We start from the raw sequence: 23,835 nt of genomic DNA on the forward strand, positions 1-23,835 counted from the left end.
AACAAGAAAATAAAAAAATACAAAACTAAAGGTTTTACTAATGATAGACTCCTGACACAGTACAAAACTAAAAATTTTACTAATGGTTGTCTTCTGAATGCAGTAATAGAGCGTTAGTGAGTCGTTATATGTACGATGTAGAGATCCATATCTAATGATCGAGACTAAGTGATTTTACCTTCAAAGAAAATTAATATGTATACAATAATGGGTTTTTTAAGAAGAGACATGTACTTCTTGGTATGTTATATCTTTCACATTGAAAAATAATGTAGGCATGATGAACATACTACGTCTAAATAATTAAATTATGTATCTCACATCGAAAGAATAGTATATTGTAGAGTGATTCTATAAATATAAATATGAGGTATCCTTGAAACTTAGTTATTAATCCAAATTTTTTGATATAAAAGATATGTACTTTTTAGTATGTTATATGTCCCACATTGAAAAATAATGTAGGTGTGGTGAATATATTATGTATAAATAATAGAACTGGCCCATATATATACATTTTCTATATTATATTAAAGTGATGTTTATAATTTTGATATAAAAATTTTATATTTCATTTGACAAAAAAGTATCGTATGAAAATTATATAATTAGATTGTGACAAAAAAATGTTATCATTAGAGTGTAGATTGTATTGTATTTTCTCATTATTAAATCGGGTTGATGTCAAAGTAGGTGCGAAAAAAAAAGGTGTACTTAGTATGTTATTTGTCCTACATTGAAAAGTAATGTAAGTGTGGTGAATATACTATGTATAAATATTAGAATTGTCCCACATCGGAAGATTATCATAAGGCAGAGTGATCTTGTGATTATAAATAGAAGTCATAACCCAAAATCTTTTGATTCTCTTAAGTATTGTCAGAGAGAGCTCTTGAAAGAGTTTGTATTACCGTCTCTACAATAATGATTTATAACCTAAGTTAATCTTTGAAAAATCTTTTAGTTATTATAATATATACTCTGTATTTCTTATTTTATATTAAAGTGATGTTTCTAATTTTTATATAAAAACTTTTACATTTCATTTGACAAAATAATGTCGGTAACAAAATTATGAAAATTATATTATTAGATTCATGGTAAGAAATGCTATCACTAGAGTATATATAGATTTTATATAATTTGCACATATTTAAGATGGTGTATTTTATAGTATGTTATATGTTCCATATTGAAAAATAATATAGGTGTGACAAATATACTACATATAAAAAATAGAATTTTCCCACATCGAAATATAACATAAGATGGGTGATTCTATGATTATAAATAGGAGACATCCTTGGAACTTAGGCATCAACCCAAAATCTTTTGAGTCTCTTAAATATTGTTTTGGAGAGCTCTTAAAAGTTTATATCATTATATTTTCTACCTATAGATTTTATATGTCCCACATTGAAAAATAATGTAGGTGCGGTAAATATACTACGTTTAAATAATATAATTAGAATTGCGTTATCATTAGAGTATATGTTCGTATTTGTACATATTTTAATTATGATAAAAAAAAAATAGAAAACAAACCTATGAATATTAATAGACAATAAATAGTATTTGCTTATTATTAAATCGGGTTGGATGTCAAATTAGGTTCAAAAAATATGGTATACTTTTAAATATGTTATTCGTCTCACATTGAAAAATAATGTAGGTGTAATAAATATATACTACGTATATATAGTTGAATTGTCCCACATCAGAAGATTATCATGAGGTGGGGTTATCCCATGATTATAAATAGGATTTATACTTGGAACTTAGGTATCACCCCAAATATATTGAATCTCTCAAAGTATACCTATTATAGGGTTATTTAATGACAATACTCTGAACTATGAGGGTTCTTCTCATAATACTCTAAACTTTAAATTAACTAGGAATACTACCGACTAATACATCATATCCCATGTAATAGAATGCCCTCTTTTTTACCCGATGCAGCAGGTAACTCGTAAGATGGCACCCAGATTTTGCTTATCTAGAAACTTCATTTCTTCTTCCCTTTACATTCTACCTAAATACAACATTTTGATAAAAAACATGAATCTTCAATGGTTGATACATTCACTAAAATAAACACCAATCCAGTGAAATACCTCCATTTTCAAAACTTCTAACACATAAAAAAATTACAAATCTTATACCTTTACCTTCCATTTCCCTTTTCTTATTCCTTCCTTAATACTCAATGCGCCATTGTTGATCCTTCATCATCTCTGTTCAAATCACTTGATTCATTCAAAGCGACCTAATCTCAATTTCGCCCCTAATTGATTCCATGATAAAAACTTTAAATCAATTCTATTGTTGTTATTTATCCTAATTTTTTTCACCGTGCTCGACTTTGTTCAATTTGCGTGGATTTACTATTCTCATTATTTGTTCAATGTTATTAAATAAACAAAAACCTGGGTCTGATTGTACTATTGTGTTAATAAATGAGGCAAGAGAGAATAACAGGTTGATGAAATAAAGTTATAATGGAGGGTAATTAAGTGATTTACTCTTCTCTTTTTGCCGAAAAATGGATTTGCTATGAATTTTGAGGCAGGTGTTTACAAAAGGTACAAGATTTGTAGTTTTTTTTGGCAAATTTAACAAAAATAACCCAACTTTTAATATGTCTTCCAGAAATAACTCAACCTTTTAACTTAAACAATAATAATCCAACCTTTGTATTTTTGTCAAAAAAATATCGTCCCAAAATCTCACCTAAAGTAATTTCTACCTAATATTGAGAAATGATATTTTGTAAAATAGTTTCATAAATCTTTATATAAAGTTTATTTTGCGATATCATACTTAAAAAAAAATTATAACCAAAAAATTTGAAACATTATAATTTCCTTAGTTATAAATAGAAAATTAATAAATAAAACAAATATATAATTTTTTGAAAAAAAAATAGTTTGAAAAAGATTGCAAGTTTCAAACTTTTTTTGTGATTTCTCAATGAATAAAAAGTTTGGTGAAGATGAAAGTTTGGATCTTTTTAATTTTCTACTTGATTATTTGATTTTATGTAGTGTTAATAAACTTTATATAAAGATTTATGTAACTATTTTAAAAAATATCATTTCTCAATATTAGGTAGAAATTAGTTTAGGTGAAATTTTAGGATATTTTTGTGACAAAAATACAAAGGCTGGATTATTATTGTTTAAGTTAAAAGGTTGGGTTATTTCTGGAAGACATATCAAAGGTTGGGTTATTTTTGTTAAATTTGCCTTTTTTTTAGGTAGAAGTTTTGAAAATGGAAGATAAAGGAGAAAGAGTGACTGAATCAATTAAAAAAAAAGTTTCTAAACAATGGCAACCGGTAGAACAGGTAACCCTTCTACCTGTTTCAATGTGTGGGATATGCTGTATTAGTTGGTAGTATTCCTAGTTAATTTAAAGTTCATAGTATTTTGAGAAGGACGCTCATAGTTCAGAGTATTATCATTAAATAACCCTATTATATAAGAGACTTTAAACATAATCTTGAATTAAATGTTAAATTTTTAAAGTTGTAACATTTTTTTAGCTGGGAGAGAGGCGATAAAATGGTCAATATTATAAGGGAAATTTTTCATGGTACCCTCGAATTTTGGTAAATTACACATAATACCCCTATGAGTAACTAGATGAGTAATTGAGCATCCCATGCTATTTGTGTTTTATTTTTTAAGTATAAAAATGTTAGTTTATTAAATAAAATATGGATTTAGGAATTAGATGATGAAGTGTTTGTGTAATAGATAACAAAAGAAAAAGGCGTCACAAGTCATAGGAGTAATGACGTTATGACGGAAGTTGTCAAATGGTATTCTGGGAAAGAAAAAGGTGAATACAGGGGTACCATTTATATAAAATTAAAATTAGGGGTAGCATGTGTTATCTATCAAAGTTCAAGGTTATCATGAGAAATTTCCAATATTATAATGATATAATTAATTAAAATTTCATTTAAAATAGAGAGATATTCGTACCAATAAAACAATAAAGGAGGTATCATTTTTTAATTGTTATTTTATTGTCACGCCATCAAACTTAACGTCCATTTAACAGCCTTTACATTAGGGGGTAGCATTGGGCAAAAAAATGGAACCTCAAGGGTATCATAGGCATATTCTTAAAAGTAGGAATAACATGGAAAATCTGACAAAATTAAGGGGTACCACTGAAAATTTCCGTATCTCAATTATGATAAAAAAAATTGAAGAAAAACAACGTACAAATATTAATGGAGAGTACTTGATCATATTATTAAATTTAAATATAATTATTAGATATAATGAGTAGCAATTGTCCGTATTCGGTATTCAGGATCTGGTTGGATGTCGAACTAAGTGTAAAAAAGATGGTGTAATTCTGAGTATGTTATTTGTCCCACATTGAAAAACAATGCACGTTCGATGAATATATATTACGTATAAATAGTAGAATTGTCCACATCAGAAAAATAATCCAAGTTTGGTGAATATATTACTTATAAATAGTAGAATTGTCACACATCGAAAGATTAGTCAAGGTGGGGTGACTATATTTTTATAAATAAGAGCTAACCCACGTATATATTAATCTTTTATTTTTTTTGAAAGAGATATTTTAATAATATATAAACAAATCATTAGACATAGAATGTAAACAATAAACCCTTATAACATTTTTTTTTACATTATAAATAAGTTAATTACTCCGTTACAACGCACGTGCATTCAAACTAGTATTATATAGTTTTGGTTGAAGTATAAATTTAGAGAACACCGGAATTTTGTGAGTTTCCTTAAAATAAACATGCCCCATTTATGATATTAATTAGTATAAATATGTTAATTATTTAACATACACAAATATAATATAAGTATGTTATATTTTGGGAACTATTAAAAGGTAAATAAATCAAGCTAGATTTCCAAAAAAATATAACATTCCATAATTATTTCTATTTGATTTAATGCATATATATAATATATTTATATAAATATATAAGCCTCTTAAAATTGCATATCTAAATAGTAAAAGTAATTCTGTTATTAGTGAAAAGAATTGTAGTAACATTGGATATAGTAATATGATACGGAGTAGTAATCACTCATTTTAATAGTCTGAGTAACAATATTGGCAGCAAGCAGTGTTGTCCCATTATATCCAATCGATTTAAATAATGCGGCAAGCAGTTTTTTCTCAGTGTAGTGAAATTATCAAATATTAATGCGGCAGTAGTGAAAGTAACATTAATTACGGCGGGAGTAGTGAAAGTAACAGTAGTAATAACGAATGTAATAAAAGTAACAATATTAAAACGTACTCCCTCCTATTCATTTTAATTCTCCTCCTTTCCTTTTACATCTATTCATATAATTCTCCCCATTTCCTTATTTAGTAAAGTTTTATACTTATTTTAATCACCTTACCCCACAACAATACCCCACAATACTCATACTTTATCTTATTTTAATCACTTTACCACACAACAATACTTATTTTAATCATCTTACCCCACAATAATACTTTCCCTCTCCAATTACCTTACATCACCACAATACTTTACAATAAAATAATCTTCCCCTAAATTTGCGTGCCCTTTTGAAAGGGGAGAGTTAAAATGAATAAGAGGGAGTAATTGCTAAATCCTACACATGTTTTTACTATATCATACACACTTTTTTTTTCATCACTACCCTCCTCATAAAAATAACAAAAAAAAAAAAAAAAAATCTTCCTTCTATCTCTTCTCCAAAACCCAATCAAATTGGTAACAATTTGACAATTATAGATCTAAGTTATTCATATCACATGTAATTTTTTACATTTTATTAACAAATTTCATTATTTCATTAATATTCATCTTTTAAATTGTTTGAATTACATTTTTTTAAAAGGGTTTTTCTTATACAATTAGGGTTTGAAGGTGGGTGATTGAAGGGATGGCTGTGGTGGTTGTCGAAATAGAGGGTCGGGGTAAGGAGGATGTCGGCGACGGGGTTGTGGTGGCTGTATGGGAGATGGTGTGGTGGTCGTAGGCTGGTGAGAATGGGACTAGGGTGGCCGGTTGATTTAGAGGGACAAAAGTGGTTGCGTAGGGGCGGGAGGTTTGGGCCGTTTGGCTGGTGTAGGGGAGGAGGACGAGGGATGGCGGTATGACGGTGGCTGAGGAGGACGGCGGTGGTGAGAGTGTTTATTTTTTTAAAAAAATTTCTCATTCATTGAAGGTGGTGTGGTGGTTGGATGACCGCGGTGGCGGAGGAGGGACGAGAGGGGAGGTCGGTCGTGGCCCATGGGGGAGGAGAGGGGTCGCCTAAGCCGGGGAGGGAGTGGTTGGCTGGTGGGGGCAATTTCTTGAACTTTTTTTATACCTCTAAAGTTTGTTATTTGTTGGTAAGAATGAAAGGGGCAAAGTTGGAAAAAGTTGTAAAAATGTGTAGGATTTAGTAATATATTGTGTAGGAAATAGCAAGTCCCTATTAAAAAAACGTATATATGAAAAATTAGCTAACCAATCGATTTAAATAAAATATTAATAGCGGGAGTAGTGAATTTGTCTCGTAATTTATTTCATCGTAATTTTAAGATATGTCATAAAAAATATATTAATGATAAATTTATGAGTTATGTAACTTTAAAATAATCTTATTTAATTGAAAATAAATTTTAATGCTAAATAGAGGTAGCCCGGACGAGGCCGGGCACCAATACTAGTATATATATATAGAGAGAGAGATTTAGGATCCGACGAGAACGACTACTCGGTGAGAACGGTGAGAATGTCCTTTATAATAAACTTCATGCGTATTTTTACTTTTTCACAACCAAACTTCACCTCTCATTCTCTCCCAATCACATTTCTCCTTTATAAATCCCCCATCACCACCTACCCTCCTGCCATCACTACCTATCACTTTGTCGTCGTCACCGGCAACGATCGCCAACTCCGGCAAGCACACGTGATAGAGGCGTCATCTCTAACACCATCAGACGCCGCAATCACCACGCAAAATCAATCAAAACCAAAATCACAAAAAATGAAAAAATTGGGGATTGATCGATTGAAGAATTTTGGTCAAATCATTATGAATCCCCAGAAATTTGAAGAGAGAAAATATATTACTCAATTTATTATGAATCCTAAATCATCATCTTCGTTTGTTACCACTGCCATGCTCGTAATTGTGTTATTAATCAGCGCAATTTCCGAATTAGGATGGTCGGGAGTTAGTTCGGAATTGATCGATTGAAGAATCTTGGTCGTTAAATCTACGATTTCTGCAGATCCGATGATGTCAAATTGACGCGTTTTCTGTCGTTATCACAGGGTGGTCGGGAGGTAAGATATGCACGCACAGGAAAGTAGTTGTAGCACGTCGGAGTTGATTGTCGAGAGTTAGTTGACTGGTACTTCTCTGACGATGTCGATGTTTACCGGCGATGGATTAGTATGGTGGTGGTCATGGTTTTGGGTTGAGTTGCTATTGTTGTTGTTGGTGGTGGCGGCATGGTTGGTGGTGGTACGGGAGTTAAGGTGGGAGGTGGGATAATAGATGTGGAGATAATAAATGAGGGAGACGACGGTTGTTCTACTCCTCGCCAGTGTCGTGAGGTGGTTGGGGGATCGAAGGTGCGCCAGGATGCATGTCGGCGGTGGGAGGTGCTGGCTATGAGTGCATAGTGGTGGTGGTGCGGTGGTAGTTATGGTGGTGACTCGTAATTTGAGAAATTGTTATAAGTGTATCTAGTTAGCATATTTATTTATTTAGAGCACTATTTTTGTGTATCTAGATAAATTGTATTTTTTGTATCTAGCGTGGGGAAAAATGTACCTAGCACGGAAAAAAATGTATCTATCGTGTTAAAAAACGTATCTAGAATTATGAAAAAAAAGGTGTTTCTACGATAGTTTAAAGCATACATGGGATTTAGTTTAAAAAAAAAAACAAAAAAAAAACGTATCTACATTGTTAAAAAATGTATCTAGATTTATGAAAAAAAAGTGTATCTACCATAGATTAAAGTGTACCTCATATTTTGTTAAAAAAAAAGGTATCTAACCTATATTTCAATATATCTAGTTCATTCTCACCGTTCTCATTGAATGTTCGTTCTCACCAGATCTCACCTCTCTCTCTATACTCCATCCATTCAATCCCACTTTGCAAGTTTGCTTTTTGCACGAGTATTAAGGAGCGGATTAAAAAAGCTACTCCCTCCATACCACACCAATGATAACATTGACTTTTTCACACTTGTCGAGACACGTTTTGCAACGTAAATATCTTTTGTTACTCATTATTAAAAATTATAAAAATTTGATATTCTTATAGCATTCATGACGATAAATCAAACAAGATCTCACATGACTATATTTTGTCTTATAGATTAAGAATAATATCGAAGATTCCTTACGACCATCAATAGTGGCAAAACGGTCAATGATACCATTGGTCTGATATGGAGAGAGTATTAAAAGTAATAGGGAAAGAAAATGGAGAGGTTAAAAATATTAAAAAAATATAAAGGTGGGGTTTTATGGTGGATTAATGTGGGGTATATATGTCATTTTTTGTAAATATAGATTTTAAATAAGGATAAAATGGTCATTTTCTTAGTCAAATAAAAAAACATATAAAGTGAAGTTAAATGGATGAAAAATGACTGCTTGTAAAATGAAGTTGAATGGAGGGAGTATATATATCGCCCCCTATGTCTGACACAAGTGTCTCAGTGTTGTCCCACTAGTATAGATCCCGTGCTACAACACGGTATTTGTAGAGGTTGTGTTAGAGAAGGTTGTAAATAAAATGTTGTCATTAACTTATTTTTACATTTTATAAATCTACTATTTATCAACTCATTTTTACATTTAAAATGTCATGAAATGTATATATTAATGAATTTTTGTTTTATCAAAGAACTAATAATTTTATTTTGTAATTTTCTCAACTTATTTTAATGATTTTTTTTCTCACGAATCTAATAATATGAGTTATATTTTGTTTTATAGACAGAAAGTATAGTCAAATTATCTTCTAACAAAGATTAGCAATTTATATTTAAACTTTTATTTTATGCTAGTTAAAAAATTCTAGCTTTATGTCTATAGGAGATTATATCCCGAGTGAATATGACCCTCTACCAAGCACAACGGCGGGAAACGCAAGTGTGTTTTTCACCCAAATTTCGTCCCCTCCAAAATTCCAAAAAAGAACATCAATTCATTCATTCCCCTTCACTCTCTCTCTCTCTCTCTCTCCCTCCTTCAACCCTAAAACCCTCAATTTCCCCCCTCATTCAAAACAGTAACATACACCCCTTTTCCAAATTCTCTCTAAAATTGTGATGGCTACCGTGGTTATCGAGGAGCACCACTCACCCGACATCCAACCCGACCCGATTTCAAAACCCTCCTTCCCCGAAGACATTGACAACCACTACGGTGGTTCCCCTATCAAGTTCCTCCCCCTCCACCACGTCTACTCCGCCACCTCCCCCTCCGTCATCTCCAAAAAGGTTCGTGCTCGTAAACTTACCGATCCTTTCTACCAATTCGACCACATAAAACAACCACAACCACACCCACAACCACAACCACAACCGGAATTACGCCAGATTACGCATGTCTACTCCCGCCGGAAGAGGAAGGCGGAAATTGTCGTCAAGACCGAACCCGTGGTTGAGGATGACGATGACGAGGGTTTTGTAGGGTTTGAGGACAGCAAAAGGCGGCAACGGAGCTCTGAGCTTGTCAAATTGGGGGTGGATTCCAGTGTTTTGTCTCGGATTAATCGACCTAGGTTAAGGGAATCCAGGTTCCAGTACAATGTAACTAATGCTGCTACTACCAGCAAGTCTGTTGTAAAGAAAAGGAAGGTTAATTCCAAGGATCAAGATGATTGGAAGTTGAAAAAATGGTTCCAGTATGTTCTTCTTCCTCAATTCTCTATCTTCTTTTACTTGTCTTGTTATCTCAACTCCTAGGGTTTAAGTGTCAGCGTGTCCCAATTGTTTTTCTCTTCAGGTTGGCTTCTGATGGTGTTGATCCTGTAGCATTTATTGGATTGAAATGCAAGGCAAGTTGTTTCTCTACATTTTCTTACTTGTTCATTTTTTTGCAAATAAATAACCGCCAAAATGTTTAAGCAAATGTAGGTTTATTGGCCGCTTGATGACGATTGGTACAAAGCTACTATTCAAAGCTACAATTCAAAGACAAAAAAACACAATGTATGACCTTCTCCCCTTGAATTTTAAATATTTCTTGAGATATGTGTTCCTTTCGGTTTGATGTTATATTAAATGTAGGTAAATTATGAGGACGGTGATGAAGAAGAATTGGATTTATCAGATGAACAGGTTAAATTTCATGTTTCAAGGGAGGAAATGCGTAAGCTAAACCTCAAAGGACATAAGCTTACATCTGACGATGATCCTGATTATAGCCTACTAATTGGACTTGCTGCTACTGTGGATGAGAGTCGAGAACTCGAGGCTGGGGATATCATTTGGGCAAAACTTACAGGTGGCGACATTTTTAATTGCTTTTTCTACGTAAAAGTTGTTACTAACGGTGAAATTTGCCTACGTGGTTGCCTAACTCGTTATAAAGACCAAATATATGATGCACTCAAAAGGTATACTTCTTATAATTTTATGGTTTCTAAGCAACACGCTGATATGAATTTGGTTGAACATATTCGCGGCAACCTTACATTTATGGGGGCATGCAATTGAAACTTGTGACTCGTGAGAATATATATTCGTGAAATGGATATCCTTTTGAGACAATTTTTTTGTAATCATCAATTAAGGAAAATTAAGATTCTTTGTTAAAAAAAGTTTGCTTTTAGATGGCGGTTGCTCAATGAGAAATTTGTTGGCTCATGCAGTTATATGTTTCTTGCACTTCAACTAGAATACTTTTGCCGTTTCTTGCACGTGCAAGTTGATTGTGAGCATGCCGTTTCTTGCAGTCGTGATTCTAAACACACTTTTTATTAGCGTGCCATTTTTCTATCTTCGTGTATTGTGAATTCGCAGTCGTGATTCTAAACACACATTTTGTTACAGTAACGTCATAGCTTGGTCTCCGCCAACTAGAATACTTTTGCCGTTTCTTGCACATGCAAGTTGATTGTGAGCAATCTCCTCATCTCCTGATATCAAGCTAACTAACTCGAGAAATAATCTTGTAGGTCACGCAATGTGGCCAGCAGTCATTATGGATGAATCACTTGTTAGTGATCGAAAAGGGTTGAATAAAAGCTCAGGAGGGCGATCACTTCCTGTGCAATTCTTTGGAAGCCATGATTTTGCAAGGTTGTAAATGACTCTGATAGACTATTTAAATGAAGAGAATTCACTTAAGAATAGTATATTTGTTTCATGCTCAATAATTCTTATAACTTCCCGGTGATTTTCAGAGTACAGGTTAAACAAATTGTATCTTTTGTGAAGGGCCTTAGTTCTTGTTTCCATCTAAAGTGCAAGTCTCCAAGGTTTATTAAAAGCTTAAAGGAAGCAAAAATGTAAGTTTCTTGTTTCCCCCCTTTTATTGGTCATTATTTCTCAAGGTAAGGCTGGCAAGATTCAGTTCGTTGTTTCCTGTTTTAAGCTTTCCACGTTATTAAATTATTCTTTCCGTAGTGTCCTAAATATTGATTTTATTACTTGAAGATCCTTTCACCTACATTGACTAGGGCAGAGTACGGATCGGGTATTTGATCCAAAGTGCTAGTTCGGATCGGATATCCATATTAGAAATCCTGAAGTTATATATCCAATATCCAAACCAAATGTCTCGGATATCCAATGTTCGGGTATCCAAAATAATCGGATCGGATGCCGATATCCATCCATCGGATATCCATACTTTTGAATTTACTTTAAAATTAAGTTTGAAACACGATTATAATCATAGTTTTACATGATATTTTCTTTCGTATTCTTATTCCAATGTTCTCGCTATAAAAGTTAAGTACCGCCTAGATATTTCTCTAATATTTTAAACATTAATTAAGTTGTATCAAATAAAATTTTATTTTCTCGAAATTATACTAGAAAACTATAGTTTCGGATCAGATCGGATATCCAAATGTTTTAATTCTAATATCCATATCCAAACCAAAACCAAAGATTTCGGATCAGATATCCAAACCAAACTTAACTTTCGGATCGGATATCCAAAAATTCGGATCGGATTCGGATCAGTTTGGATAATCGGATTTTTTTGCTCAGCCCTTGACACCATCCTTTTGTCTGTTGCTCACATTATACATTTAGCTTTGTTTGACATAAATGTACTTTACCGTTGATTCATCCCTTATGATATACCATTACTTTAGCTTTCTTTTATTGTAAATTGATTAAGTTGGCTTGGTGGAGAAAATTTGATATATATGGCATGCAAGTATCGCCATTTATGGCTATTTATTGGCTTTCTTATTTGTTGTCTTGGGGGGGACTTGCTCTTTAAATAAATTGCTGGTTGTCTGCTAATCAAAGTGCCATTTCCTTTTATGCTATTAGGTGTAGTGCGCCGTTTCCTTATTCTAACTAATTGCAACTTGTGCGTTATATTTGAGGGGCACATATAATTTTATATTGATCTTCTATGTTACACCAATCAGCTATCATAGTTGATCAGGTTTCTCATTGGTCCATAGAGTCTATTTGTTGGGCTGAGGGCACATTATGATGGGCCTTGAATGTAATGTCTCAGCACTATCTTGTTTAATCTCTCTCCTTTTATATCCGCTCCCCCCATATATATTTACGTAAATGTCTCACCTGATATATAGTGGTCATATCTCGCAAATGGTAATTTCTTATATCTGTTCTGATAGTTTGTGAGACTTCAATCTCTGCACGTATCTCAAAAGTTGGACTCTTTGCTACTCCACGTCTTCTTTGGGCTGGTCATCTTGCTGCCAAGTCCTGTCTTTACAGATATTAAGTTCTTGATTCTGTTTGCTGATTGTTTGTATCCTTGTTTTGGATAGTTGATTTTAATGGTGGTTCTATAAATAAGTTTGATAATTAGAGTTTGATAAATGGCGATTTCTTCTAACGTTTTGTGATTGAATCTCTAAACTTAAATTTATTAATCCTGTAATACCCATATCTTAAATGCTAGAATTCTAGAATTTGTTTCCCTCTTGTAAATTGTGAAATGTGATGATTTTTCTGTGAAGTTGGGCTTTCTCCGTCAGGGTAGGCCACAATTGTCAAAGACTCACCTCAATAAATGAAAATGTTATATAATAAAAAATGGAGGGAGTAGATTGATTAGGTAAGGTGGATGCTTATCACTAGTTATTTAATGAGGTTAGTGTTCGTCATTTATTAATGCTCTAGGCAAACTTGGTTATCCGACCTCAGGCTGTGTTTATGTTTATGAGGGGAAGGAGTATAAATTGGAGAGGACCAAAGAACAAGTAGAGATAGTACTTTAACTTGGGTAGGGGGTTTTATTGAGTTAATTGTTTCATTGGGTGACAGTGAATCACGTAAAGTCTTCCATTGTATCATTTGGCATGAAGTTTGTTGTCCAAAGATTACGATGAAGGCTAAAGGGATTTGAAAGTTTACCATTTAAGAGGAAGCGGTTTGGAAGGTTCCATCTTCAAATATGGAGCCCAAAAGAGTAGTGACTTTAATAATTCTCTTGGTGTTGGCCTTAAAAATCTAGCAGTTGGTTTATAATGTCAAGTGCTATAGGAAATTAGAGCGTGAGCATGATATTATGTGTGACGATTATCTGTTTGAAATCCAATTTTCTTACCTCTTTAAAGTTGCACTCTTAAAGAAGCCAATGTCGATGAATTTTTTGTTTTGTGGGATAACAATGATCATAATTGCTTCATTGGAATATAAGCTCTCTGAGCTCCTCTATGTTTTGGAGGAATTCTCAACTCATCAAAGTTGTTCAGGTTGTCCGGATGATTTCGTTTTATGATAAATTAAAGTTCCTCTTTGAACAACTTGGTAAGTCACAACTTGCAACTTGTCAAAGTTGTTCAGGATGTACAGAGAATTTTGGTTGTGTCATAAATTCAGTTTTTTCTCCATAAACATCTAGGAATTTCGCAGCTTATGCTCTTGGTTAGTGTGATTGGGAGAAAAAGGCTCCCCCTACAGTTACTTTTTTTTTTTGTTGGTGCTAGTGCCTTGGGCTGTCGTCAAAGGGAAAATCCCAACCGATGATATGCTTAAGCACTGAAGTACTGGGAAGTTGTTGTGAGGACGAAGAATCCATTGATCACTGTGTTGTCTTATGTAATTTCTTTGTGGTGCCTATCCTCGTTTCTGTTTGACTTGAGTTAGACTCATCTTTGTAACCCTAGGGTCGTCTCCGCGGCATGGAGAGAAGGTTGAAAAAGGGATGGAGTGAGATTGCAAAATGAAATCGTTCAGTAGTCTTCTTTAATTTTATGTTTTCAGTACTAGAGTGAGATTGCGTATATCTGACCCCCATATACCGTCATAGAGGACATACACGACAACCTTCAAAGAATTGGACTACTGCTGTGTTTCATAAGTTATTCTTTCATTTCTTATCGATGTGTTTGTTTGATGTAAAGTTGTGATGAATGTGCTCCATCAGGTACTTGAATGATCAGAAACTTCCAAAGAGCATGCTGAGCATGCAACGTGTGTGTGTAGATATTCAGAGTAGTGATTCAGACGAAATTTCATTGATGGTATGTAATTACCTTTGGAGCTTTCCTCTCATGTAACTAAAGTTTGAAAGACTAAAAGTGCGGTTAAATGATGATATCTATTTGTCGTATTGCCCTATACGACTATACCTGATCACATCCTTTCAAGTTGTGGTCGTAATTTTAAAATTTGAGGGGTGTACTTTTGGTACATTTATTGAGTAGATCATAGAATCAATGCATTCTATCGTAAACAGGTCCATTTATTAGATGTCTTCCATAATTCCACGTTATTGTTAATGATTTGAAGGTGACATGTGACCTGCATTAAATATCTTGTTATTGTACTTGTCTACTGGATTGGTGGTGTGTATAATAACATCAATACATCACTTCTTTTATTTTACAGGACATATCCAATTCAAAAGTTACCTCCAAAATTTCTGCCCAGAAAAAATTACATGAAATGTATCAGCATTTGCCTGATGGTTACTGGCCAGTTTGTATTACATGGAAAGACCTTGATAGGTGTAGTGTGTGCCACATGGATGAGGTAACTTAAAAAACCACGTAATTTCTTTTTATCAGGGAAGTCAACATTTGTTGGTGTTTTTGTTTTCTTTCTTACATATACCCTCTGACACTTTGTTAGCTACGTTGTTATCATTATCTTTGGAAGCTGCTAATCAATTGTTGTTTTGTTCTTAGGAGTATGAGAACAATTTGTTTCTTCAATGTGACAAATGCAGAATGATGGTGAGGACCTATCATGTTATTCTTCTTTCCTTTACCGGATCTATGTCTGGCCTATTGTACTGATACTTGTACCTGGGACAACAGTGACCATCTTAAACTTGTTCCATAGCAAAAGTTCTCTTCCCAAATGAGCATTTTGCTTGCCTCAAAGTGCTGTAACTTTCTTTAGGCTAGTGATTTTAAGAATGTTTGGTCAGGTTCATGCCAGGTGCTACGGAGAGGAGTCTGTCAGTGGTATGCTGTGGCTGTGCAAACTATGTCGAGACGGAGCACCTCAATCCATTCCGCCTTGTCGTCTTTGCCCTGTTATAGGTAGACATTGCTTTGTAGTGATATTTGTACACTATGGTACCCCAACTCTTCATATTTATGTGCTTACCTGTGTCTGACGTCCAACTCTCAGATATGGGTATGAGTGCATGATACATGGATACTTCATTTTTGATCCCAAAACATGAGAGTATTAAAATAACCGAGTCTGACTATTGGAGATGCAAACATGTTAGGCACTTTGAATAGTTTAATACATTTGTATATAGATTTGTTTGTCATATTTCAATTACGTGATCGACATTCTTGTAGGTGGAGCGATGAAGCCGACAACTGATGGCCACTGGGCTCATCTAGCCTGTGCCATTTGGATTCCTGGTTTGTTAATTTACTATTGTATCTTTCACATTTTCTATTCTCCCATCGTTTCTATCTCTGACCTTATATTTTCTTTTCAGAAACTTGCTTATCTGATGTTAAGAGAATGGAACCCATTGATGGTCTAAGAAGGATTAACAAGGTATTTGAGCTCCGTTGTATCTGTGTTTAAGAGTGCCATGCTACTTTTCATATCAGTGTGCTTATTATCTACTTTTTTTGCCATTTAGGATCGTTGGAAGCTTATATGTAGCATATGCCATATTCCTTATGGAGCTTGCATCCAGGTACTTTTGCTTTTGTAATCAATTTATCATCACGATTTTTTTTTCACTCTTGTGCTTCTCCTGTTGTACTTCTGTTGATTGTTGTAAATTATGGAGAAAAAATACGGAATCTGTTTGGGCTACTGTCCTCATGGTTACCGGATTCGCTATGATATGAATACGCCTTTACCGACGTGATTCACTCTTATAGAATGTGTGATATATGTATTTTCTGCAAGCGGCAGGATAGAAATGCTCAACGTTCTAGTGTACCTGAGCGAATCCGGTAACCCTGATTGTCCTGTGTTTCTTTTGCACACCATGTCTATATAGAATTCTAGATCATTGCTTTTCTCGGTGTTTCTGAAGTAGACTGTATTAGATGGAGCCAGAAGTAATTTGATTTGATTAAACTACAGCATCAAACCTATGTGTGCAGCTTGATATATTCATAGTGGTGTCTTATGCAGCTTTTGACTATTTCAATCCCAGGTTAAACACAAAACACATCTACTTGTATGGAGTTGCTATGAATTTTTTTTTTATTTTTTTTAATGGAAAGCCATTTTACCACATTCAAGAAAGTATGAAACATTACTTTGACAATACCTTTTTTCACTGCTTCGTATTATAGTTTATCAAGGCTACAGTTCATGCTTGGTATTTCTGTTCCACATCCAACTGATGTTTAAATATAATTTGATAATATATAAAAAACTAACTCACTAACTGTCTACAATGCCTCAAAGGATCCCGCTTATGACAGGTTAAAGGGATTAATGTACAAAGATACTTGTCGTTATCCCCACAAACTTTCTGGCTCTTTGCCTCTTTGATGGCCCATTATGAAAATAGTGTCAAAAGTCCCATCAGTTGATTGCGTAAGGTCAGAATACTAGGGCACACAAGTTAGTGTGCCATTTTTCTATCTTCGTGTATTGTGAATTCGCAGTCGTGATTATAAACACACTTTTTATTACAGTAACATCATAGCTTGGTCTCCGCCATACACAGAAGCGTAGGAGGTACTGGGGTATTGATGTCATTAATTTGATGCGTGGGTCCTCTTCTGGAATGTTAAATTATATAGTATAGCAGTGAGGAATTGATGAGTGAGGTTTTGATGGTTCAGCCCAGTTCATGATTTTTGTTGGTTGCGTTGGGACTTTGGTAGGAGGGTAATTCTATGGAAAATGGCTTGATGACAAGATTTTCTTACTGGGTTTTCTAATTTAAGTCTTAGATGGTATCAGGGTTGATTGGATGTGGCAACCTTTCTTAGTGTCCTTTTGGTGTTTCCGCTTCACTTCAAGCTTTTCTTTGGGTATTTTATGAGGTTATCTTGTGTACATGAAGGGCATACTAGCCACCTTTTCTAGTATTAGGTATTTTGTATTTAAGGATTTTATCCTATGTGGCTGCCAATGTTTTTAATTCCTTGACAATGTTTTTCATGTCATTTTTGGCTCATTGTCTTTGGGTTGTTTATTTCATTAGACGTTGGAGGTTCTGCTCACTTTTGTGATCTTATTCATTACTTGCTATCTAATATCCAAAAGGGCGGAGAGTTTGTTGGAGATGTGGCTCATAAATCAAAGTAAAGGTGATGGAAGTGAAAAAGTGTCCCTATACTTCCATGTCCTATTAACTGAAGGGAAAATTGTTTTGCACGAGTGCACGACTATTTGGAGTATAGAGTGTTCAAGTGTCTGTGATTTGAAGGAGATGTGTTTTTTTACGTCTGCTTCTTTAAGCCGAAATTTGGTGCAAACCCTTGCCTTATCACATGACAAGAATACAAACCAATTTTCTAGACACGGACACGACATGACGTTTCATACTTATTAGGGGAGAATAGTTCTCCTGAAAACATAACTATGTTAAAGTTCGACCAGTAATTATTAGGGGAGAATAGTTTTTTGCCAAAAAAACTAAACCGTCCATAACTCTTAGGTACGAGTTAAGAAAACGGTAATTTTTTTTTTCAAACCAAAGTTCTTGTAAAGACAGGAATTTGAAAAAATAAAGTCACCACTTTCGGAACTCTTATTCGGGAGATATGGTGAGTCAAAGTTCATTTGGTAAAGACTTTTGACTGAGCATAACTCTCGGCTATGAGTTTACAAAGCAATGATTTTTTTTTTCTTTTTTCTCAAAACGAAGACTCTTAGAGACAATCAATATGAAAAAATTACCGGTTTGAACTCCTAGTCAAGAGTTATGGACATTCAAAGTTTCCTTGCACAAAAAGAGGGGTACAATTTAGAGCATGTTTGGCCTAAATTGTTAAAAATGGATTTCTATTTCTCAAGCTTAATTTTTTAAAAGTAGTTTTCAAAAACTAGAAGCACCAAATTGATGCTTCTATTTCTATGGGCAAAAAGATTGTTTTTTAGCTTTTGAGAATTTACTTTTTAACTTTTGCATAATAATGTGTTTGGCCTAAAAGTGCGTTTAAATCCAAAAACACTTTGAAAAGTTAGGCCAAACACACACACTTAGAAAGCAACATAGTTCAGAGGTACAAGTGAGAAAATCCCAATAAAAATTCGTATGAAGAACTACTATATGTTTTAGTGTGAGATATCGGAAGTAGTGAATACATATATAAAAACGGCCTTTTCTCAACCTGAAAAGGAATAGTCAAAGTCGAAAGATGGAGTACAATTAAATGTCCAGAAGTGTAGAAGGCTTTAGGAATAGCTGAAGAGCGTAATTACCCACCTCTGAAGAGTCAAAGTTGAAAGATACGGAGTACAATTAAATGTCTAGATGTGTAAAGAGCTATATGAATAGTTGAAGAGCATAATTATCCACCTCTGATTATGTATATAGCCATGGCCCATAGCGTTTAAGTAATCTATTTGTATATGTCCCTCACCCCCATCATGTGTTTTTGTAGATGGGCGCCATATCCATGATATCTTTTGTACATGGATGTCACCCCTTTGGTGTCCCTTGATTAATATTATATTTTATAAAAGATAAGTACAAAAGACCTAAACATCTCTTTGAATGAAAACCCGACTTTATTAAAGTTCCGGCAGCCTCACTGCCACAAGTGATGTCTTTCACTTCCCTCTATTCACCCTCTCCCTTCTTTTTTCGGTAATCCCCACCTTTTTCATCCCTTATAACGTTGTATTGGCAAGATAATTTCTATACCCTCTTTCATTTCCGCTAATATTCTCAGCGACAAATTCAGCAAAGACAACAATCCAGGTAAAACCTTTAGCAATACTTGTAAAGTGTGCTGGAGTTGTGTTGTGTCTCTCTCTGAAGTGTCAGAAGCATGTCGCCATATGACGCTCTCCAAAAATGACATTGCGGACTATGGGTTCAATTGCTAGTGGGAGATTGCTTACTAGCGCTATGGGTGTGTGCTGGGAATCCTAGTCTTGTTGACAATGATGCAACCCACATTCAAGGAAAGAAAGAGATCATAACGTTTCTAATATTGAGCATAAGCAGTGCCCACAAAAAAAGAATAAGGTGGGAAGTGAAATATTGACTAGCAGCCCCAATAGAGGATAATTTGACCGTACACTAATTAATTATAGGTATCATCTCTTGCTTAGACTAACACGTTTATTCTATGCTGCTAGAATACATAATCAGGGCTAGCTGTTCATATAAAAATATCCATCATGTGTGACATGCAATCCAGATTGAAAATTAATATAAAGGTGCATAAAAATAAAGCCTAAAAGGTGGAATTTATGGACTGTAACACGTTTGCTTTGGTGAAGCATGAATGTGACCATCTTCAGGCACAACTGTTTTGTAAAAGGAAATTCATGTCTTTGTAAATGAAAATCGTCAGACACGACTATATTGTATAAGTAATAGCCTACTTAAGTGGCCATACAAAAGAGTATCAGTAGAAGAATGAGGTGATGAGGAAGAAAGTAGGAGTTAAGTCTATTGAAGATAAGATGAGGTTGGATTGTTTAAGTTGATTCGATCATGTGAGGTGAATTCAAAGATTTCAGGATTAAGGAAGTGAAAAGATGTGAGCTGTAGAGAAAGTTTGAATTAAAACAAATACTCGTGACTGAAAGCAGTATGGGTTTGTAGAAAATATGGTATTGAAGAGGGTATGGTTTGATTAAATAAATTTAATTTATGTGGACTTTGTTATTTCTTTTTTACAAAAGCCATGCTTTCTACAAGATTGTTTCTTTTAATCTGATTATATTCTGTATTATTTTCCTATTGCGTTTTGTAAAACTTGTTCTCTAGATTTTTCTTACATTTTTTCGTATTCAAAAATCCGTTTGAAGGTGTTAAGGTTTTCCGCCATTGTTTAATAGACTTAGGTTTCATTGTTTAGCAGACATTGCTTGTCTTTGAATGGTGAATTTTGATGACATTTTGTTTCCCCCCCTCCATTCTCTTACTCTTTATAAGAAACTAGGATATTTGTAAGAGATTGATTCTTGGGGAGACAGCTTGTTAATTGCTTTTTGACTATTTTTGTAGCCCGAATTAATAATTATCTATTAATTGTTATTGCTATTACAGTGCTCCAATCCTACATGTCGTGTTGCTTATCATCCGCTTTGTGCACGTGCAGCTGGCCTTTGTGTTGAGGTAATGTATCTCTTTTTCTTAAAAAATACATTTAGGGCCTTCATGCATTACTATTTCTTTAGAATCTCCTCTAGACTTGGTAATATGATTGTCAGGCAATGTCACCTTCTTTCCCATTTCGTTTGCTTAACTTTGCGTTATTTCATGTTTATACTTGTTCAGCTTGAAAATGAAGACAGACTTCATCTTATTTCTTTTGATGAAGACGAGGAAGACCAGTGCATTCGTCTATTCTCCTTCTGCTCAAAACACAAGCAGCCATCTAATGTCCGCTCCATTGGGGATGAGAAAACAGGAAAAAAACCTAATCAGGATTTAAGCTACAATCCACCATCTAATGAATCTGGCTGTGCTCGCTGTGGTATGTTACTGTGTATCTTAGTCATCAGTATATTAAGGTTTAACAACTAATATTTATGTATTCAAACAATTATTATTATCATTATTATTTTATTTCATTTCCATTTACTTTTCAACTTTCAAGCACAGTAAAGTTTTATATCTTCAATTTCTTCATTGGAGTCAGGTGATCCATTAGACCAACACGTATCTTTGCTTTCTTTTGTAGATACTCATAAGATTACTCTCGATAACCCCGAGCATAATTGTACAGCTTTTGCTTTGCTTGGTGTACCATAATTGATGCCCTCTCCTAAATATAAAACAATGATTAACCCATCTTGAATTCTATTTCCCGAGGCATAATTCTATAGAAGGCAATATAATAGATGGCCAATAAATCTTCTTTTTCCTTACCGCATGAAGAGTCCGGGAGTCACCATTGGACAAGTTGCTAGTGTGTACAACTATGTTTGCTTATGTATTTAGTTTGATGTGCTGTTTTTTGAGTATCACCTTCATTGTTGTATGGACAGAACCTTATGATTATTCTGGGAGAAGGGGACGTAAAGAACCAGAAATTCTCGCTGCAGCATCAGTAAAACGTTTATATTTAGAGAATAAGCCATATTTGGTTGGTGGCTTCTCCCAACACGAGTCTCTGACAGATATTATAGGCTCTAAGTTTTGTGTTGAAATTCAAAATAGAATTTCAAATCAGGGTGGTTCGCAAAGCATACTTTCAATGGCTGATAAGTATGAGTACATGAGGAAGACATTCCGGAAAAGACTAGCATTTGGTAAGCTCACTTTCTCTTACTTCCACTTCGAACTTAAGATACCTAGAATACTTAATGTTTTCATGCATGCTTAATTGAATGTTTTTCTGATGTTAGTCATGTGTTGCTTTTCATTACAGGAAAATCTAAAATACATGGATTTGGGATCTTTGCAAAGAGGCTACATAAAGCTGGGGATATGGTAATTGCTCTTTCTCAAGGACTTAGGTATTTGATATAATCTTGAGTGTAAAACTTATACTGCAATTTGGTTCAGGTAATTGAATATACTGGTGAAATTGTGAGACCACTGGTGGCTGACCGAAGAGAACACTTTATCTACAATTCGTTGGTGGTGAGTTTGATGATTCACTTGTAGGCTTATATTTACTGGATGTTGTATTTCATATGGGAGTACCTTGTACTATGCTGATCATAATTTTTGTACGACGATAAATTTTGTTCTTATTTAGTCATCGCTGAATATAGAATTTGGTTCTTTTGCACAGACCCACAGTACCAAGAGGTGATATATATTATCTGTCACGTGTCTTCTGCAGGGTGCAGGAACCTATATGTTCCGGATTGATGACGATCGCGTTATTGATGCCACAAGAGCTGGAAGTATAGCCCATTTGATTAACCATTCATGCGAAGTAATTACTCTGTCTGATTTTTTTTATTGGATCCAGCTTTGTTCTTTGTCACTGTTGGTGGATCCAGCTTATTGATTTTTTTTGCTGTCTTGCTTCTATGTGGGATTCGACATAATATCAATGAAATGAGTTTTTTTAATAAACTGATCATGAAACTGAACATTATTTTAGGTGGTTCATAAAATTATACTCCCTCCACTTTCCTATTTTCTTCCCATTTGGCTGCACGGTCTTCAATGTGATACTTTGACCATGATTTTAGTGCATTTAAATGTTGATATTTTTGTTGAAAGTATAATTTTGTGGAAGACTTTTGAATTACCAATCCCAAACCCCAATCCTTCGCCATTACAATCCTAAAATTAAAACTTCTTTAATTCTCTTGCATTACCATATCTCGGATTAACATTTCATTGAACTTGTCTCTCGACGTCTTCTTTTTACTTTGTTTCCACCACAGTAAAGTTATATTTGTCACTTTATTTTGTCAATTTGTCTATTCATTGTTTCAATTTCATTGAACTTGTTGACCCTTTACTCTAAAAAGATAAGAAGAGTGCATTTTCTCTCAAAGGGAACAACTTTATTGATAAATCATTACTGTTTTGTACTTGAATGATTGAACATCATACAACCAAAACCTAGGACAAAAGTGATTTTCTCTCGAACTTTATTGATAAATAATTACTGTTTTGCACTTAATGATTAAACATCATACAACCAAAACCCAGGACAATATCCCCTCCTTTTTGGGTGTCCACATCTTTTGCCTTTAGCCTCGGTAACTTAGTTTTCATCGTCTTGTTTTGCTCACGTAACTACGTAAGTACAAAACTTATCACGCTTTAAGTTGCTTATTCTCCGCCCACATTTTCTTTATAACTTTCTTATGCCACGGCTTCACAATATCCACGTGAACTCCTGTACTCCACAATATCATAAACTTGAATTGCAAGTGGATGCAAATGAATCAGACCTAGTCGACATTTTCTGGAAAAATACATACAACAAATAAAGACTATAAACTTTAAATTCAATTTCCCCTAAATTTTGCATAAACCCTAATTTAAAGAGATGAAAGAAATTTGGAAACAAAATACATAAAGTGAAGAATAAAGAAGAGAAATACCTTTTCAATTAG

At 34.1% G+C, this 23,835-nt stretch overlaps 1 protein-coding gene across 3 annotated transcripts in view; it reads left to right on the top strand.

Annotated features, from left to right (window-relative positions):
* The first annotated feature begins 9,132 nt into the window (after nt 1-9,132).
* Nucleotides 9,133-23,835, top strand: part of LOC141586767 (histone-lysine N-methyltransferase ATX2-like) — a 28,011-nt gene continuing 13,308 nt past the window's right edge. For 2 of the 3 annotated variants that reach the window (XM_074408093.1, XM_074408092.1), the window contains exons 1-19: nt 9,135-9,917; nt 10,019-10,070; nt 10,150-10,224; nt 10,303-10,519; nt 11,193-11,316; nt 11,421-11,525; nt 14,603-14,699; nt 15,067-15,210; nt 15,366-15,413; nt 15,611-15,725; nt 15,996-16,061; nt 16,142-16,203; nt 16,292-16,348; nt 20,852-20,920; nt 21,083-21,281; nt 21,796-22,059; nt 22,179-22,240; nt 22,316-22,393; nt 22,599-22,694. In XM_074408093.1, coding sequence (XP_074264194.1) covers nt 9,340-9,917; nt 10,019-10,070; nt 10,150-10,224; nt 10,303-10,519; nt 11,193-11,316; nt 11,421-11,525; nt 14,603-14,699; nt 15,067-15,210; nt 15,366-15,413; nt 15,611-15,725; nt 15,996-16,061; nt 16,142-16,203; nt 16,292-16,348; nt 20,852-20,920; nt 21,083-21,281; nt 21,796-22,059; nt 22,179-22,240; nt 22,316-22,393; nt 22,599-22,694 — 2,508 coding nt within the window. In that variant the 5' untranslated portion in view covers nt 9,135-9,339. Of the gene's footprint in view, nt 9,918-10,018; nt 10,071-10,149; nt 10,225-10,302; nt 10,520-11,192; nt 11,317-11,420; nt 11,526-14,602; nt 14,700-15,066; nt 15,211-15,365; nt 15,414-15,610; nt 15,726-15,995; nt 16,062-16,141; nt 16,204-16,291; nt 16,349-20,851; nt 20,921-21,082; nt 21,282-21,795; nt 22,060-22,178; nt 22,241-22,315; nt 22,394-22,598; nt 22,695-23,835 lie in introns of all 3 variants that reach the window. The other variant, XM_074408090.1, reaches the window with a different exon arrangement.

Source organism: Silene latifolia, chromosome 6 (assembly GCF_048544455.1).
Source record: "Silene latifolia isolate original U9 population chromosome 6, ASM4854445v1, whole genome shotgun sequence".
Taxonomy (NCBI): domain Eukaryota; kingdom Viridiplantae; phylum Streptophyta; class Magnoliopsida; order Caryophyllales; family Caryophyllaceae; genus Silene; species Silene latifolia.